Raw genomic sequence first — 19,754 nt, 5'->3', positions numbered from 1 at the left:
TTGACTTCCTTCTGCTTCTCTGATAATCATTCGAATTCTAATTTTTTAATACACATTTCCCAATTTCAATATTACCTTTATGCTTACCCCCATCTTATATTCTGCTTTTTTGCAATATTTCTTAATCTATTACAGAGCTTCTTTAAATGCCACTAACGTTATTTCGTTATCACTTATACTTTCCCAATAATCTGTTAATTTTTTCCAATCCTCGATGAAACTTTGATCTCGCTGATATCTAATCTTCCCTGTCAGCTTATCAAGTTCTGCATAGTCCGTCAGCTTTGTTCTCCATTCCTCCAACGTTGGTATTTGTTCTTGTTTCCAATTCTGGGCCAATAATATTCTTGCCGCTGTCACTGCATACAGGAAAATTTTGTAGTCCTTTCTATTTATTTCATTTCCTATTATTCCTAAAAGAAAAGCCTCTGGTTTTTTAACAAATGTATATTTCAACATTTTTTTCAGCTCATTATATATCATCTCCCAGAAGCTTTTCACTTTCTTACATTCCCACCACATATGAAAAAATGTACCGTCCTTTTCTTTACATTTCCAACATTTCTTACATGTTTTGTACATTTTTGCTAATTTTACTGGTGTAATGTACCATCTATATATCATTTTCATAACATTTTCCTTTAATGCAGTGCATGCAGTAAATTTAATACCATCCTTCCAAAGTTTTATCCAGTCATCAAATTGTATATTATGTCCGATATCCCTGGCCCATTTTATCATAACTGATTTAACTTCTTCATCTTTTGTATGCCATTCCAACAATATTTTGTACATTTTGGATAAGTTTTTATGTTCATTGTTAATTATTTCTATTTGAAATCTAGAATCTTTTTCTATATATCCATATTCTTTGAGATCTTTCTTAAACATTTCATTTGTTTGAAAATAATGTAACCAATCATACATAAATTCTTTCACTTCTTCATATGGTTTCATTTTCCATTTCCCCCCTTCTTTAATAATCAAATTTCCATATGTAATCCAATTCTTTCTCATATTAGTTTTTTTAACAGCCATAACCTCTAATGGCGACAACCAGTGTGGAGTTTTTGCTTCCAGTAGATTTTTATACCGCTCCCATATTTCTATTAATGATCCTCTGAAGATGTGATTTCCAAAACCTCTATGGATTTTCTTCTTTCCAGCCCATAAGTACGCGTGCCATCCAAATCTGTTGTCAAATCCTTCTAAGTCCAACAGTTCTGTATTTTCTAATTTTATCCATTCCTTTAACCAACAGAGACCTGAGGCTTCATAATACAATTTCAAGTCTGGCAAGGCAAAGCCTCCTCTTTCTTTTGCATCAGTTAATAACTTAAATTGAATTCTTGGCTTCTTTCCTTGCCAGATATATCTTGAGATTGTTCTTTGCCAATCTTTAAAGACCCCAGTCCCCCTGATTATCGGAATTGTTTGATATAGAAACAGTAGTTTTGGTAGCACGCTCATCTTTATCGTTGAAATCCTTCCCCAGAATGATAATTTCATTCGTCCCCACGTATCCAAGTCTTTTTTTATCCCGTTCCACACTGGTATGTAATTATTCTGATATAAATCTATATTCTTGGGGGTTATCCATATACCTAAATATTTCACTTTTTTCACCACTTCTATACCTGCTTGCTGCTGTATCTCTTCAATTTTATCTAAGTCCATATTCTTAACAATTATTTTGGTTTTTTTCTTATTCAATATAAATCCTGCCACTTGTCCAAATCTCTCTATCTCTATAAGTATATTTCTCATACTTTCTAAAGGGTCTTCTACCGTTATAACCAGATCATCGGCAAAGGCCTTCACTTTATACTCATTCCGGCCTACTTCAACCCCTTTTATTGCCTCATTTTCTCTTAATGATTTTAGAAAGACCTCCAGTACCATGATGAATAACAATGGTGAAAGTGGACACCCTTGTCGTGTGCCTTTAGATATCCCAATTTCCTCGGTAATCACATTATTTACAATTAATTTAGCTTTCTGCTCCGTATATATTGCTTTAATTCCATTGAGAAATTCCGCCCCTACTTCCATATATTCTAAACTTTTCAACATAAAATCCCAAGATATGTTATCAAAGGCCTTTTCCGCATCAACAAATATTAACATCGCTTGTTTCTCATTTCTGGCAGTCAGATATTCCAAAATATTAATTATATTCCTAATTGAATATAATATAAATTGAATTCAGATGGGAATTTCCTGAAGGAATCTCATTCTTTTACAAAAGCAAGAAACATAGACTGACCAGTCCAGAAGAGACAAGTAAGTTCCAGAGAAAATATAAAGAATTAAGAATAGAAGAAGAGGAAGAAAAAGGAGCTGTAGGAGGAACAGCATTAGGAGGACTGGTCACAAGAGCAGGTGAAGAAAAAGAGGAGAGAAGAAAGAAAACAGACGAGGAAGAGGAAGAAGGAGAAGACGAGGAAGAAGAAGAGGAAGAAGGAGAAGTAGAGGAACAATAAAATTAGAGGGGAAAAAAAAGATTATATTTAATTTAAGAAGCAAAAATGGCATTAAAAATTTGGAATTGGAATATTAATGGAATGAATGACAGGAAAAAAAGGAACAAAATTGAACAGCATTTAAAAAAGGAAAATTTGGACATAATTTGTTTACAAGAAACGCATGTGGCAAAAAAACATAGAAAAGTCTTGATCAATAGAAGATTCGGGAATGAGTTCATTTCTTCTGATAAAAGTAAGAAGAGAGGAGTGGTAATTTACGTGAGGAGTAAAATCGATGCCCAGCAAATCTTTAAAGATGAAGAAGGAAGAATTATCGCGGTACAGATCAAATGGCAAGGCGAAAAAATAATAATTGTCGGGATCTACGCACCAAATGGAAATAAGGTAGATTTTTTCAAAAATTTGGAAGAAAAGCTGTTCGAATATGTAGACCAAAAGATAATTGTACTGGGTGATATGAATGGAGTGGTGTCATTGGAAATGGACAGACTAAGAGCAGCAGGAACTAGTAAAGAAGGAAAACTTCCAAAAACATTTTTCTCACTGGTAAAATGCTGCAACTTAATAGACATTTGGAGATTGAGACACCCGCTGGAAAAACAATTTACATTTTATTCGGATCCGAACCAGTCAATGTCAAGAATTGATCAAATTTGGGTCTCAAATGAATTAACTCCAAGAATCAAGCAAATAGAAATTCAACCAAGAGTAATATCAGATCACAGTCCAATAAAACTAGAATTACAAGGATACGAAGAAAGAACATTCAGATGGAGAATGAATGATTGCCTTCTAGATGATCAAAAAATTGTGGAGAAAGCTCAAAAATCTTTGACGGACTATTTTGCTAATAACTTCAACAAAGGTACGAAAATCAATACAGTATGGGACGCTAGCAAGGCGGTTATGAGAGGATTCTTTATCCAGCAGAATTCCATCAAAAACAAAAATAGAGAGAAAGGAAAGAAAGAAATCTTAAGACAAATAATGGACAATGAACAAAAATTGGTCAACAAACCGAATAATGTGAAAATAAAACAGAACATAAAGGTGTTACAAGCACAATTTGCGATGATAATCAACAAAGAGGTGGAATGGAATATAAAAAAAATGAGACAAAGGAATTTTGAATCGGCGAATAAATCAGGAAAATGGCTAGCTTGGCAAATCAAAAAAAGAAAAGAACAAAGCACAGTTAATAAAATCACCGTGGAGGGAGAAGAAATTGACAGCCCAAAAGGCATTAGAAAAGGATTCTTGGACTTTTACAGACATCTATATAAAAGAACAGAAAAAAATAATTTGAGGAAAATAGAGAGATATTTAAAAGAAAAAATGGTGCAGAAGATCCCGACAGAAAAAAGAGAAAGGCTGAATACCCCAATTGAATTAGATGAAATAAAAGAGGCTATAAAAGAACTTAAAAAAGGGAAAGCTCCAGGTCCGGATGGATTTACAGCAAGATATTATAAAGAGATGAAACACATCCTGTCGTTGCCTTTAAAAGAAGTTATGGACAATATTCTTAAAGAAAAAGAAATCCCGGAAACATGGAAGGAAGCATTTATCACATTTATTCCCAAACAAGATTCTGATCTAACACAAGTAAAAAACTATAGGCCTATTTCGTTACTCAACACAGACTATAAAATATTTGCGAGTATTTTGGCGAAAAGGATGAAAAGAGAATTAAAGGATATTATACATAAGGACCAAGCAGGTTTCCTACCTGGCAGACAGATGAGGAATTGATCTCAGTCTCAAATTTCTATTTTTCCTCTGTAGTTCCATTAAAGAGAGGGCCGCTTCATGTTCATCCAGCTTTTTACTGACCGGTACCAATTTTTCCTGTACATTTTCTACAGAATTTTTTGCCTCTTCTGCAGAAGTTTTAGCCTCCTCCGCAATTTTTCTAGTTATTTCATTTTCTTTAACTAATTTATTTATTGTCTCTGTATTTAAATCCAATTTTGTTGACAGTTCAGACAGCTGTTTGGAATTTTCAGTGCTCTGCTTTGTGAGCGCTTCCAGAGATTCATTTATTTTTACTAATGCCCTTGTCACTGTCACTGTATCCATAGAGGGAGTTGTAGCAGCTGCAGCTGGATTTGAAATTGACCCCCTTCTTTTGAGTTCAACTTTACTCTTAGCTCTTGTTGTTATTCTCTCTTCTGTTGGGCCACTCATCCCAAGGTCGTTCCCACGGGAATTACTTTCAGTTGGAAAATTCCACAAGTCTATTCCTTGCAATAAAGATAATAACAATTTCCCTGCAGCCTCTAGAGGGAGCAGTCCAAAGTTCCTATTGCAAAACAGCAGAAGCTCCCTTCAAAGGCAACAAAAGTAATAACCAATTGTTAATTGTATCCAAATAATGGCAAATTGTAACTTTCCAGAGTACCAGACTTGCCACCAGTAAAGTCTTTACTTATTGTAAATGGGCAAAGCACCAACTTTGTAACTTTGTAGCATCCTCCAGTGACAGCTCTCAGTCCCGGTGACTCACTTTCCAGGCAGCCCTCCCCAAGGGCTCAAGACGGCAGAAATTTCCCCTTCTGTACTTTCTCCATGCAGGAAAGATAAATCAAAAGTCTTCCCCCCCTGCTCCTGCCTGCTAAAAGGGGGGATTAAGTCCAATGTTCGAGTCCGTCAATTTTTAAAGCTGCTTCCTGTCAAATTGCAGCCTCCTGTTTCGTTGCTTTGGTTACATGCAGTCCGAGGAAGGCAGACTTCCTTATTTTTTGCCTTCTCCGTTTTCAGCCAATTTCTATATTTCCTTTTAAAATTTTGTTCCTTCTTACTCACGGATAATCCAATTACGTTCCGAATGTCAGGAAGGAATCGACGCTCTCCGTCCAATGGCAGCACGGCTTCACTTCGCGGGCTGGGTAGCGGCTCTCAGTACCGCGCTCCCCGATGCCGCTCCGGAGCCTTTAAAAAGACTCCTTTGCAGTGAGGGGGGGGCGCTTAAGGTACCCACCGAGCCTCCTTGCTCCCAGGCTTCTGCGCCTGAGATTTTAGGGGTCCCCGCTTCGCCGTAGCGGTCAGACCCGAACTCGCGAAGCAGCCTCCTGGAGCGGAGCTCAGCAGGAGGCAGCCATTAGACGCTGGCGCCGACCGGAAGTCCAAATCGGTCCATCTCTCTAGTTCAATATTGTCTACATTGACTTGGAAGTGGCTGCTGAAGGTTTCCTCCAGGGAGTCTCTCCTAGCTGTACCAGGAGATGACAGAGAATGAACCTGGGACCTTCTGCTTGTAAAGCAGATAATCTTCTACTGAACCATACACCTTCCCTTTTTTCTGTCAGGGTTGCTGGTTGCTGGCAATGGGCAGAGCCACAGCTGATGAAGCTAGTGGGGGGGGATTAATTAAACCAGCATGAAGACCACTTGGTTCAAGGTTTCATCATGGCTGCTGCAGAACTGGAATTCTCAATTCTACTCAGAAGTAGACCTGTGCAAAGACCTCCCTACCCCTGCAAACAAACACTACTGGATGAGGCAAACCTGCTCTGTGCCATCTAACCCCAGATCCAGCCCTGGGTCAATTTGGGGATCAGGACTAATGTTTAATTGGGTTTTTGAAACCTTATTAAACAGTTAGGGGTGGAGAAAGAAGGGGACACTGCATCAAAGGTTTGGGTACAGCAATGACCAGCAAATTTAGAATTCTCTTGTGGGGGAATAATAATAATAATAATTAATAATAATAATAATTTATTTGTACCCAGCGTGGCTGGCTGGGTTTCCCCAGCCACTCTGGGCAGCTTCCAACAAAGATTAAAAACACGTTAAAATGTCACACATTAAATCTTCCCTAAACAGGGCAGCCTTCAGATGTCTTCTAAATGAATTTCACTCCAAACATTCTCCAGTATTGCTTGTCATTGCCAGTCTGGTTCTTAATTTTATTTTAGGATTCATCCTGTCCTATCAGGCATACTGATGATTAGCCAAACTTCTTTCTGAGCATGAAGTTGCTTTACAGAAAAGCTGCAAAATAAATACACCATATAAGTGTGGTAGGCAATGAAAAGTCTTCATCTAATGAAATTTGTCCTTCTAAATTTTGTCCTCTTTTTGTCATTTAGTATTTGACAATGAAGGATATTGCAATGAAACAACTTCTTTATTCTGTTTTCTATGGTCTGTTTTTCCCTGTGTACTCACAAGCAAGAACTTTCTCTCTCTCCCTCCCTCTCTCTTTCTCCATGTTATGGCTATTAGAGTTTTTTTTATAAGAGTGTTGAATTTGTTCTTGTCCCAAAGCTCAGTTTTGGAGGAATCCCAGTCCCAGGCAAACCAGGAACGTTTCTGAAGAAAAATTTCCATGGCTGCATTGAGAACCTTTATTACAATGGAGTCAATATCATTGACCTGGCGAAAAGGCGAAAGCCACAGATCTACATCGTGGTAAGAACCCAATACATATTTGCTGACTTGTTCTTTTCTTGAAATTGTCGCTGTTGACAGGTACTGCTTGCTCTACCAAGCAAAAGGCTCTTATCTTACATCTGGCAAGTCATGCACACAATTTGCTTCTTCAAAAGATGTGCTTGAAGGCTGGGGCAAAGCTAAGAGTTATTGAAAGGCATGTTTGAAAGCTTCAGGGATCCCGATTTAAGTGGACTCAGAATTGTTAGAGGAAGCTACACAAGATGGAGGGAATAGAAGGGGGGAAGAAGGTTTATAATCATAGGTACTACATGCCATAAAAAAGATAAGATTCTGAGAAAAACTTTTTGAAAATGGATTTTCAGGTCCATGGTTAATGCATTGGATTGCCTCCTGAGTTTCAGGTTCTCTCTCATACACAGATTGCCTAATGGTGTATTCCTCTGCATGTCCACTGATAAGTAAGTCCCATTTTCAATGGAGCTCACCAAGTCCCATTGAGTTCAATGGCATTTACTCCTAGGCTAATGTGTATAGGATCATAATTTTCTAAACTTATCCCTTGACTCTGCCCTTTCCTAGTCCAGCATCCCATTCTAACAGTGGCCAACCAAATTCAAAGTTCTAGCAAGAATTCAAACCCAATAGCTTCCTACTATCTTATGGCGGAAATCTCACAATCTGCATATGCAGCTATAAAAAGAATAGGTTCATAGGCTTGGAATGGTTCCAGCTCTTTCTGTGAAAAAAACATGCTTCCAATATATATGACAATCTCAGGGAATGCCTCCTCCCATATGAGGCTTTGGTCATCTTGCCACTAAAGATAATCTGACAAGGTCCTGCTACAGATCCTATTTTAGGGGGATGCTAGATGAGCATCCACCAGGGGCAGGAGCCCTCTGCAGGAAAGATTGTGCTGCCTCTTCCCTGCTACCCTTTCAAAGTTGGCTAAAAAATTCCCCTTGAAAACCAGCCATTGCTGTGTTGTATGCTTTGCTTTGTTTACTGGCCATTACTGCATCTCTTTATACCCTAAATCATTTTAGTTTCTGCCTTGTTGTTGTTGTATCATGTAACTGGTACTCCTGTATGTGTTTTTAATTTGGAAACTGCTATGAAATTTCAAAGTAGTGTATTCTTTCTTTCTTTCTTTCTTTCTTTCTTTCTTTCTTTCTTTCTTTCTTTCTTTCAAAATAAGGCTGGGGTCACCAATCTTTATGGACTAGAGGGTACCTTTCAGATGCAGAAACTGAGAGAGTGTTAGGGGTGCCAGTCACATAAAGGCTGCCATGGAGCGGGTGTGGCATAAACCAAAATGTCTGCAACACAAAAATAGATAACCACTGCTGACAACTTTATGTTTTACGTGGGAAGTCAGCCTTGTCATGCTGGTCCTAATTATGGATATCTCTCTCTCTCTCTCTCTCTCTCTCTCTCTCTCTCTCTCTCTCTCTCTCTCTCTCACACACACACACACACACACACACACATTTACAATTGTTGGATAATAACAAAACAGAGCTTTCCCCCAGAAAAAGATACAAGGTAGCTGCACCATTTATTTCACATAAATCACTTAGAATGATTTTGCCACCTAACTTCCTTTCTGGGAGAGATAGAGACTCTTTATGTATTAAATGAAAGCTCAGAGTCTGGAGTACCTACCCTGGAGAACCACTGGAAGCCTTCATGGGTGTCATGGTGCCCATGGGCACTAGGTTGGCAACCTCTGAAATCAGGGATGGCCCATCCTATTTCACCGCCTGAGGTAAAACAACAAGGTGCTGTCCCCTTCCACCACCTCTCTGCCAAAGTCTTGCTTACCTGGATCATGCACCAGCTTCTCCTCACTTCTCCATTGGGGACCCCCATGGGATTCTGCTGCCCAAGGCAGCTGCCTTAGTTCGCCTCATAGGTAGGCCGGCCCTATCTGAAATAAGTTGTTATCCTGATAATATAAGCACAGCAGCATTATGTACACCACTTTAGATATTTTACATTATGTTGTTATTGTTGTTATTATTTAATCAATAAATAGGCTTTTATGCAATTTACAAATATACCACCAACATAAAAAGATTCTTGAGACCTTTCAAGGTTTCTTCCCTTCTTCTTCTTCTTCTTCTTCTTCTTCTTCTTCTTCTTCTTCTTCTACCACTTAGCTTGAATTTTGAAATGCCAGGGAGAGCTTCAGGTGTTGGTGAGATCTAACAGCAAAATGAAAGGACTTTTTGTTTTCTTTAACAAGCAGGCATGTGTTTTTCCCTCATGCAACGTTGAGGCTTCAGGGTCAGGCGCCAGTGCAGACTGTGGGAATGACAATTCTGAATAATGGGTCATTTTGGCAACAAAACGGGCTGTCTGGGGAAATGAACCAAAATGGGTAGTATCAAAAGCGTAAAGAAAAATTCTCAGTGACAGCTGAATTTAAGCTAATAATGCATTCTCTTTCTGTGAATTCTAAACACCATCAGTAAAGTGCTTTGAACCACATTAAATCTCACGTAGATGTTAATCTCACTTTTAAGGAAATATTGAGTACCTTTGATCTCAAAACCCTTATTATTATCAAAGCACGTCAGATGGATAGCAGTACACAGAGGACTTTTTCAGGTCAGAGGCAAGGAAACAAAAGGTTGGGGGCTGTATCCAATGGTGCCAGTTTTTTCAACAGGAGGAATCATTCTGGTTGCGAAAGAGTATTTGCTCCAGTGGAGGATGCTAAATCTTCCATGCCGTGCAACCCTCTGGAGCAAGTATTCAAGGGTGCAGGGGTTATCCTCAGAAATTGCCTACTCTTCCGTTAGTGGAATCTTCTCCTAGATCAAATATTCTTCTATGAATGGAAGGAGACTATTCAATTCATTCCCTTTTGCCTGGAGTCAGACAGGCTTAAAATATAACCAGCTATGTCTGGAAGTGGTTGCGGTATGCGTTGCTGAACAGACACTGGCAGAAAACTTTCCTAGTCGTTGGCCACTGATGAAGCTAAGAAATTGACTGAACGTTGATGTTTATTTTTGGATAATGGGACAGAATGCTGATCTGCTGAATTATTGTTCATTTATGATCTGGTGGGGAATCTTTGGTGGGCTGATGACCCATTACCCCATTAGAAAGCTGCCAGGGTCTATTTTTCTATAGCCAGATGCAGAGGTTGGTGAGGTCAAACCAAATCCTATATCTTTATAGCACATTCAGAGCTATTTAACATGGCAACAAAAACATTTACTTCTTATTAACTCCAGTCATGTTTCAGCTTTGATTTTCTTCACAAACACTCCCCCAGTTTTTAAAAAAGCTATTGAACACCTTTTATCTCTCCTAACAGTACAAAAGACAATTAATTCTAACAGAAGAATGCAAATAAAAGTCAATGGACAGTTGAATGGCAAGCCTCACAGCTATTCAAGTCCTCTAACTTAAAAATGTAATTGCATCCCCCAAGTCCAATTCTGTTCAAGTAGAAAAGTAGCACAGGAAGACTGGTGTGCTGGGGTATTGCTTGCAGGGATTATTTAAAAAAAAAGGCGTCCTCTACCTGCAGTCCATAGTAATATATTCTACTTTACTTTTGCATTCTGTAAACCAGCCATCTGTGGCCATGACCCAATGAGCTACACCCAGTGACTTGAGAATGCCCAGTAGGATGTAAAAGGCAGATCCCAATCATCTGAAAAGGACTGGTTTTCAGAAATGAACATGGAAGGCAAACAGAATTCAAGGCTGCATACACACCACACATTTAAAGCATATTTAAAACACCCCTTCCAAAGAAACCTGGGAACTGTGGTTTAGCCCACTCCACAGAGCTACAGTTCCCAGCACCCATAACAAACTCTGGTTCCTAAGATTCTTTCTGTGGGGAAAATGTGTTTTAAATGTCTGGTATGAATGCAGCCCTAGTGCATTCCATTTTAATGATGTGTTTTAATGAAAGTATTAAAACATTTTAGTCCTAGTGAATAAAACTGGATAGGTTTTAGGCCACTATACCCCTGACTCGGCACAAAGTATTAAATCTGCCTTTGTGCTATTTCACCACTTTTAGTTGTCCTGTCTGGCAAGGTGAATTTGAAAGACAAGCCTTTGGTTCTGCTTCCTTCTCTATTGAAAAGAGGGAAATATCAAGCTATCTATATTATGTTTGTCTATTATTCCCTTTTCTGTTTTTACCTTTGTTTCTTAGTAGAATGATTTATGATTTTTAAAATTGGCTGCTGCTGTCCTCTGCAGTTGCATCTCAGCTACTGGACCAGGTAATGAAGTGATAATGCTCGGTTACTGCAAGCGTGAAGGCAGTAAAATCTTTTGTTGCGCTGTTGGCCAGTGACCTAAAAGCTTAGGAGACTCAGATAAAGAAAATTCAGAATTGCTTAGCCAAGCATATGATCCTCAAAGTCTCTCAAAGGGATGAAATATCATTCTGTTGAGCCCTTTCAGTTCTGTTATCTGATACTTTTCTGAGCAGGGACATAAAAGTTTCCCAAGAAAGGAATTCAAGTATATGAGAACCTCTGCTCTTTAATGACATTCAGTGACTTCACCTCTTTTCTCCTGAAAATATTAGCTTAGTTATGTACAGTAGAGCTTCTGTATTAAGAGCATCCCAATAATTGAAGTGTCCTCTCTGCTGACAAAAGACCCCATTATCCTCTTTATATGACCATTAAGTAAGTACAGGCCTTCCTTAAGGCGATTTTTCTTCTTCTCCTCTGACTTCTACTCTCAAAGCAAGGCTAAAAATTATCTCTGAAACAATTTCTAATAATCAGCATGAATAGCTACATTCTTCTTCACTTTTTGCCTGCATAATGAGAGCATCATGATTATTTCTTATGAAATCGTTACATACTCAGGTACTCAGATACTGAATGAAAAATGCATGTGTGTATCTCATCACTTATGGAGAGGACTTTTGCATATCAATTGTGGCCTTTCCTATCAAAGTTTGAGTAATTCGAGGCCAAGAAAGAAATGACCATTTCTCCCAAATATTTTAAAGAAGGAAATGGTATTTTTACATGTGAGCACCCTTCATAACTGCTCCAATATGGACGTATGTGCATACAAAAAGTATTATAGTTAAGAAATCCCAACCCTGCTTCAACTTTATTTGGGTTAACTGGAGGCCTTGTGCTTCACCTTTCACTTTCAGCAAATCTGAAGCACATGGCTTCCCTCAAAGAAATATGGCAGCTGTAGTTTATGTGCCATGGTGCTACAATCCCCATCACCCTTAAACTGTAGTTCCCATGATTTTGGGGAGGAAGCAGTGTGCTTTAAATGAATGCTGTGCATGAGACTTCACACAAAGAATTTCTGTGGCATCCTAACTGTGGTATTCCAACACAATGCTTGTATTATCCATACACTTTTTATTAATATGCTTAGAAATGCTTCCTTCTGGAAGACCCAAGATGATAAGGTTAAGGAGCTGAAGATCCAGACTAACTGAAAGGCACCCTCAGCACTCACCCGGGTGTTAAATCTAGAAGCATCAGCGTAGGATGGGACACTGAGCTGAGAGATTACTTTTATGTCTCCTGGGTTTGTAACTGCTGGAATTTAATTATCCTCATCACCCGCACTCACAGACTTCAACTTTCTTCTGATAAAATAGTAATCCACACTTGAGTAATCAGCAAAATAGGCAAGAAATAGAGAATTAAGTTTCACTCATTGATGCTATACACAGTCTCGGGATGAATGCTAAGACCTCCTCTTTCCTTTTCCTTAGGGTTCTGTTAGGTGATTTCTTTTTAAAGGCGATATTGCATGCCAAGACATGCTCCAAATATGCACTGCCTCTCGTTTAATGTTTTTAACTAAACAATTTGTATCTGCTTTGATAGCTTCTACAATGGCCTGTTTGCAACAAAGGAAATTCCCTTGCTTGCCATGTTACCCCTGAAAATAGATAGTGACAGACCTCTTTCCCAAGTGGATGAGGGTCAAGGCAGTATCTACCAAGGAAATGTTAAATATCTCTGTTTAATTGCCTGAATTTAGGAAGTTCACATTGTAATAACAGCAGCAGAAGCCCCTTTGGAGTACATTTCAGTACCTGTTAAAGGAATCGTTAATCAGACTGGAAACATTGGACTCGATGGAGTTCGTAAATGCCAGATGAGTGCTAGATGGAGTTTTTAGCAGCTAGACATGTCTGATCTTCTAGTTTCCCTCTGGAGGATAGAAACTTCTTATTCTATTTCACAGTTAGGGAAAAGTTTGAGGGGTTTTTTTATCCTTTTCTTTTACAGTTAAAGTGAGTTCAGCTGTAATAGCAACTGTTCCAGGGAAGGCACTAGGGACAAGCTAAGATCTAGTGTCATTTTTTCACGTGGTTTTGACCCTCATTCATGCTAATCTCACCAAATCCATCAGTGAGAAGTGCTGAAAAGGAAGCTGGCTAGCCAGCACGGCCCCTACTGTATGTATTCAATTGCGCAGAAGCAGTGGCTGTACTGTATTCCATTTATCATATACATCCAGTCACCTCAAAAAATTCATCTGTCTTGGATATGGGTGTGCAAACGTACCAGTAGGGTTGCACAATTAGTTACCAGATAAAAAGGAGGACAAAGTTCCTGTATCTTTACTTTGTTCCTTAGAAAAAGGAAAGTCAACAGTTTTTGAACATTCATTTAGGGAATGTTCAGTAACCTGTAGCAAAGACCAAGGTCACTAAATTACCCACATAGACGACAAACTACTTGCCATTCCATTGTGCAACCTCCTGAACTGAGAACTGGCCACAATATATCTGCCATCCAGAACCAAAATGGGGCATTAAGTTGATAGGCAAAGTTGTTAAGCCTCAAGACTAGCCCTGGAAACATCTACCCCTGCCATGTTTGGTTGCACACTATTATTAAGGAAGATTGCTAGGAAAGAGGCTGACCAGCTCAGTCCAGATGTGCCTGGTGATGTTCATTCTAAGAGCTTCATAGACCCTCTGCTGGCACAAACCTGCAATGGCTGCAGGATAACCATCTGCACTCCCAAATTCCAAAGAAAGCAAAATTCAGTTATGAAGAATGAGGGTGTATAAAGTGTTACCAAACAGTGATATCAGACAAACAGTGAAATCTTGTAAGTCAGATCTACAAATGAAGAATCTGTCTGCTTACCACAACCATGTTCCTTTAGGATCCAGATCCAGGGAGATGAATAATGATAATGATAATGATAATATATTATTATTTATACCCCACTCATCTAGCCGGGCCTCCCCAGCCACTGTGGGTGGCTCCCAACAGAATATTAAAAGCATGATAAAACATCAAACATTAAAAACTTCCCTAAACAGGGCTGCCTTCAAATGTCTTCTAAAAGTGAGATAGTTGTTTATTTCTTTGGCATCTGATTGGAGGGCGTTCCACAGGGCGGCGCCACTACCGAGAAGGCCCTGGTTTCCTGTAACCTCACTTCTCACAGTGAGGGAACTGCCAGAAGGCCCTCAGTGCTTGACCTCAATGTTTGGGCTGAATGATGGGGGTGGAGACGCTCCTTTAGGTATACTGGGCTGAGGCCATTTAGGGCTTTAATGGTCAGCACCAACACTTTGAATTGTGCTCAGAATCGTACTGGGAGCCATGGCTGCTATCAACTGCCCTATCACTACCCTATTCACTTCAGATTTGTGTTGACTCCGCATCTTGACATGATACATCAAAATTCCCAAAATAAGAAAAAGTGGGGGAAGCCCACAGTAGCAATTTGGCCATCTGTTGTACGAACTTTAACAGAGTTCTTGCCGTTCTGACATATGGAATGAATATCATGTTCTGCAAGGCTGGATGTACTGGAACAAAAGACAGTCTTTGCACTAAACAACCATCACATTCAATAAGTGACATCTGGCAATCTTATCTGGACCTCAGCCAGGATTGGATTATGATAAAGTGAAGCAGTGCCCATGGCATCTTCTCATCAGATGAAACAATAAAGCAATCATATTTTTAAGGGTCAATTTTGAAATTGCCTCACAACCTTCAGAGCCCCATTATTGGGCTGTGAATGTTCTGTGCTTTCTGCACACTCCAGGGAAGACTTAACATGCTTTTATGACTTGTGTGAGCAGGGAACAAATGGAGAACTTAAATCTTTAGCAGCTCAAGAATCACTAGCTTGGGGGGGGGCAGGGGGAGGTTCAGCTGACACCTTCATCGCACACCTTTAGGCTTCAGATGAAAACATTTCTCTTCACCCAGGCTGTTGGCTGATTAACATCTAATAATGTCAGGCTTCAGGGAATCAGCTCCCCGTCCCTCCCGCCAACGTGGCAGTAAATAAGCAGAACCAAGGAAAATGTGTCTTCTTACCAGTTAGAAACTTTAATAATCGCAGTGAGAGAACAAAGAACATCTCTCCTAGAAATGGCGGTGCTCCCAATTAAGAATCACACCCTCTCCTGTCCCTATTAATCTACGTCACTCCTATGTTTTTTAATCTGAGCTGCTGTTTTTTCTGTTCTGCCATTTTCTGAGCTCTCCTGGACTTTGGGAGACAGGAATGGATACTATCCAGAGACTGTGAATCTGTTAACTCTCTCTCTCTTCTAGTGTTTCTTCTGCTAGCTGTTCCCCATCCAGTATTTCCCAGCTTCTGCCTTCTGAACTATGCCCCTCTGCAAACCACTGTTCCAAATCTATACTGTCCTCTGGCTCCTGGGAAGATTCGGCATCAGGAGGAGGGGGTGGCTCCCATCATTCTTCCTCAGTGAAGCCCTTCTCAGCACGGTCCCTGACAAATAACATCCAATATATTGTGGGAATGGGGTTGGGTTATTCCAGGTCTGGAAGGACACACATGGCCAGGATTGCCTCACAGGTTATGCAGAAAGCCTTGTCTCCTCCTCTTGGATCTTCTCCACTAAGAACTAAGACACACACACACACACACACACACACACACAAGTTTATAAAACTTGTGGGTGTTTTGGGTGACAATATAGAGGTTTCTGACGGGATGGAGAATGCTACAGACCAAAGCTTGCAATCCTAACTTCACTTGGCTGGGAGTGAGTAGCACTGAAATCACTTGGGCTTACTTCTGAGTGGACATAATTAGGATTGCACAACAACTAGCCTTTATTCAACTGTGGAAGACGGTATGCATGTGTAGAATGAGCGACTGGGGTGAGGGGAGGAGTGTGGTGTGGTCAAGAGGGAAAGGAGTAAGAAACTTTCAGATATGTAATCATCAAGCCATTCCCACACCTTGAGGTGTGGTTCTTGTGGACATTGCAATGGAAAATCACAATGGTGTGAATACAACTTTGAAACTCATTCAACAAGCATGGGAAAGTCACCCACAAAATATTATTTCTGAATACACTCACTGTAAAGCCCCCACACTTGAAAGTCCCTTAAATGTATTGAGAATACCCTTGCCCCACCAAGGTCCTCCCCCCAGTTCCACCCTTCCCACTCCCTACAAATGTGGCAGATGTTTTATTGAGAAAATGTTTGGCATAGTTTGGCATTTATATGGTTTTTGATTAGGTTTTCACTCCACCTTCTGGCTGAAATCATTTTGGAGGTGTTAAAGATAAGAAGTCATTCAAACTGGACTTATTGAAATGCATTTATTCCTTGTTCCAGTGTACTTTTGTCTTGTAATCTAGGAAAAGAGAGAAAGATCCCATTGAAGCTTTTGTTTCAGTTAGCAGCAAATTAAACATCTTTCCAGAACTTTGTTTAATTTCCCCTTGTCAACTAAGAATTGTTCAAAGCTATTGAAAGTGATAAGAAGCTATTCCATCATTTTGTCCTAGCTTTTCAATAAGGGAATCCCCAAGCGCCGTATAGCTTCCTGCAAATCACTCATCTTTTGTTCATTCTAATAATACTGTTAGAATGAGATATAATTTCTAATGAGAGACCGCACCACACGGAAGGCCTTTTACTTGAATGGGTTTATCAGATTTCAGTTGATATTTCACAAAGTGCCTTGGTTCAAAAGCAAGTGAGTTGCAGCTCTCCCCCTGTCCACAAAACCCTGTGTACTATCTTTGAAAGCTGTGAATGCACTTCTCTTCCTTTATTCTTGATTGCTTGATATATTCCTTGCTTGAATTAATTTACAATGGAATTGCCAAGAATAAAGGCACTGGGAGTCCAGCTGCCATTCAGGAGAGCGTTTAGATCTGAACCAATGTTGAGATCAAGCTCAGAGAGCTCCGACACTCACTGGAATAGAAGTCGTCAGAAAGTTAGTCAGAAAAATAAATGGTAGGATTTGTCCCACCACACTAAACTTAAAGTCATCTGGAAGCAGTGTGTTCTGGAAGTGAGAGTTTGTTTAGTTTTGGTTTTGAAGTGAAAGTGAACAAATATCAGTTCAAGGTAAAGATTAAAGACTTGTTTTTGCTGCCCAGCGTCGAGATAGAGATATCCTTTAGAACATCTAAATTTCTTGTAACAAAATTTGAGGGGGGAACAGAAAATGATTTATCCACTAGGGGTAAGGGAGTAGAAATGTAAACCATTAATAGTAGCAGTATTCCTGTTAGGTTTGCCATACGTCTGGAATTTCCTGGACATAGCCAGCAATTGGCAGTCGTAAAGAGTGTCTGGAAGGAAATCACTTAAACGTCCAAAGAAATCCATACGTATGGCAACCCATGTTGACAGTGTCTTTTTTTGGAGATTTCCTTTAAAAATAGCTCAAAAATGTCTTTTTGTGAGATTTTGCAAAAAATAGTTCAACAACTTTGGCCAACAACAGCTCAACAATTTTTCTGTCCAGATTTTCACTTTTTGAAATAAGGCAACCCTAATTCATGTTGTTGTTATTTTCTGTGTGTAAGGGCTGTTTGCTAAACACAATAAACCAAACTGACTCACCAAGAAGATTCATATACAAAGTTAATGTGGATACACCTCCACAATGCTGTGATCATCCTGCCCCACTGAGCTTGATGGAGGCACATGCTGTGTAGGGCAGCATATAGGACTAGCATTGGACTCCTATACATCAGGAGGTAGGGAACAGTTGGCTCTTCAGCCCCGGGAAACCTAGCCAATGGTCCCAGCAAATTTTTCCCCTCCTCCCTCTTAAGTTGTGAAGACTTTTTATTCTCATGGTTTACTGGGCTGCAGGTCCATCAAGTCCAGTAAAGATGCTGGCTGTGGTGACCCAGGGTCTCATGTAGAGATATTTCCCAACCCTGTTGTTAAATGACCCTGACCTTGGTATCTTTTCTATGCAAAGCATGGATTCGGCTGCTGTTCTATGGCCACCAACCCAGTCAAGGCTTGTAGAAGGATGTCCCCCTCACCCCACTGCCAAGTCTAAGCTCTGTTTTCCAGCCAGTGCAACACTATGTATGTGTATGTGTATGTGTATTTCCTTGGCCCAGGGCATGAATGTGCAAATGCACTCCTATTCCTGTTTAAAACTGCAGCAAAGCACTCATTCTCCACACCAATAGGATGGAAATCAGCAAGGAAGTGTATAACTGAGAAACTGTCTGGTTCTATATGTTGCACACACACGTACACACAATCCTAAAGGTACATGATATTCCTGTCCTCCTGTTGTGATAACTGCAGCATATTCAGAGCCACTGAATGGGAAAAGAGCTTGATGGTTGCCTGTCATTGTCTCCTTCCCCTCCTCACCCTCCCCTTGTTTTTATTACTTTCCAGGGTAATGTGACTTTTGCCTGCTCAGAACCACAAATCACTCCCATCACCTTTGACAGCTCCAACAACAGTTACTTGCTGTTACCAGGCACTCCCCAGCTTGATGGCTTGTCAGTTAGCTTCCAGTTTCGGACGTGGAACAAGGATGGTTTGCTGCTATCCACGGAGCTGTCAGAAGATTCCGGTTTACTCTTGTTATACCTCCAGCATGGAAGGATGTCGCTCATCATCCAGAAAGGAACAGAGAAATATGTAGGAGTTAGTGCAGGTATTGCACATCTAATAGAAACATTTACTTTCTTTCGGATTCTTTGTTTCTATACTGGCTTTCCAAATTAAGCTCCAAGCAGCTCAAAAGAACAGTAAACAAATCAATATGTTATTGTACCTACATACAATGAAAACATAGCCATAGATTTATCAAACACATGCCATGATACAAGTGTTTGGATCCACATTAGGAAGCTAACAAAAAACATCACAATTAAAGTTCCTCTAAACACATGATTTGCCCTTTGGAATGAGTTCACAGTGAAAGTCAGCCGGTTCCTACCATGTTGACGTTTAGATGCCTGTTTGAAAGTCATCTGTTCACCCAGGGTTTCCTTGATACAGTGCTGTTGATGCATTTAAAAAATCATAGAATGAGTGCTTTTTTCTGGGGGCATGCAGGGGTAGGCATACCAGTGTAAGGGGTAGGCATACCATGAGAGCCAGTGTGGTGTAGTGGTTAAGAGCGGTAGTCTCGTAATCTGGGGAACCGGGTTCACGTCTCCGCTCCTCCACATGCAGCTGCTGGGTGACCTTGGGCCAGTCACACTTCTCTGAAGTCTCTCAGCCTCACTCACCTCACAGAGTGTTTGTTGTGGGGGAGGAAGGGAAAGGAGAATGTTAGCCGCTTTGAGACTCCTGAAGGGGAGTGAAAGGCGGGATATCAAATCCAAACTCTAAACATTTTGTGAATCTAAGTTTGGTCTCATTGAGGAGCAGTATTTCAATATGAGTAGGAAAATGACAGTACCCCTAAACATTTTTAAGGGGGGAAAAGCACTGCATAGAATCATAGAATTGCTGAGCTTGGAAGGACCCCAAGGGTCATCAAGTCCAACACCTTGCAATGCAGGAAGCACAGCTAAAGAATCCACAACAGGTGGCCATCCATCCTCTGTCTAAAAACCTCCCACATTGGTGGTATAGGGTTTTTTTTTTGGGGGGG

General features: G+C 40.0%; 1 protein-coding gene across 4 annotated transcripts in view; it reads left to right on the top strand.

The window, feature by feature from the left end:
- CNTNAP5 (contactin associated protein family member 5) overlaps positions 1 to 19,754 on the top strand; it is a 312,663-nt gene that overhangs the window by 151,515 nt on the left and 141,394 nt on the right. For all 4 annotated transcript variants that reach the window (XM_053402908.1, XM_053402895.1, XM_053402900.1 and 1 more), the window contains 2 exons: positions 6,756 to 6,899; positions 18,542 to 18,806. In XM_053402908.1, the coding sequence (XP_053258883.1) occupies positions 6,756 to 6,899; positions 18,542 to 18,806 (409 nt within the window). The remainder of the gene's footprint in view (positions 1 to 6,755; positions 6,900 to 18,541; positions 18,807 to 19,754) is intronic.

Source organism: Podarcis raffonei, chromosome 1 (genome assembly GCF_027172205.1).
Source record: "Podarcis raffonei isolate rPodRaf1 chromosome 1, rPodRaf1.pri, whole genome shotgun sequence".
Lineage (NCBI taxonomy): Eukaryota > Metazoa > Chordata > Lepidosauria > Squamata > Lacertidae > Podarcis > Podarcis raffonei.
This window is presented reverse-complemented; position numbering and strand designations above follow the sequence as displayed.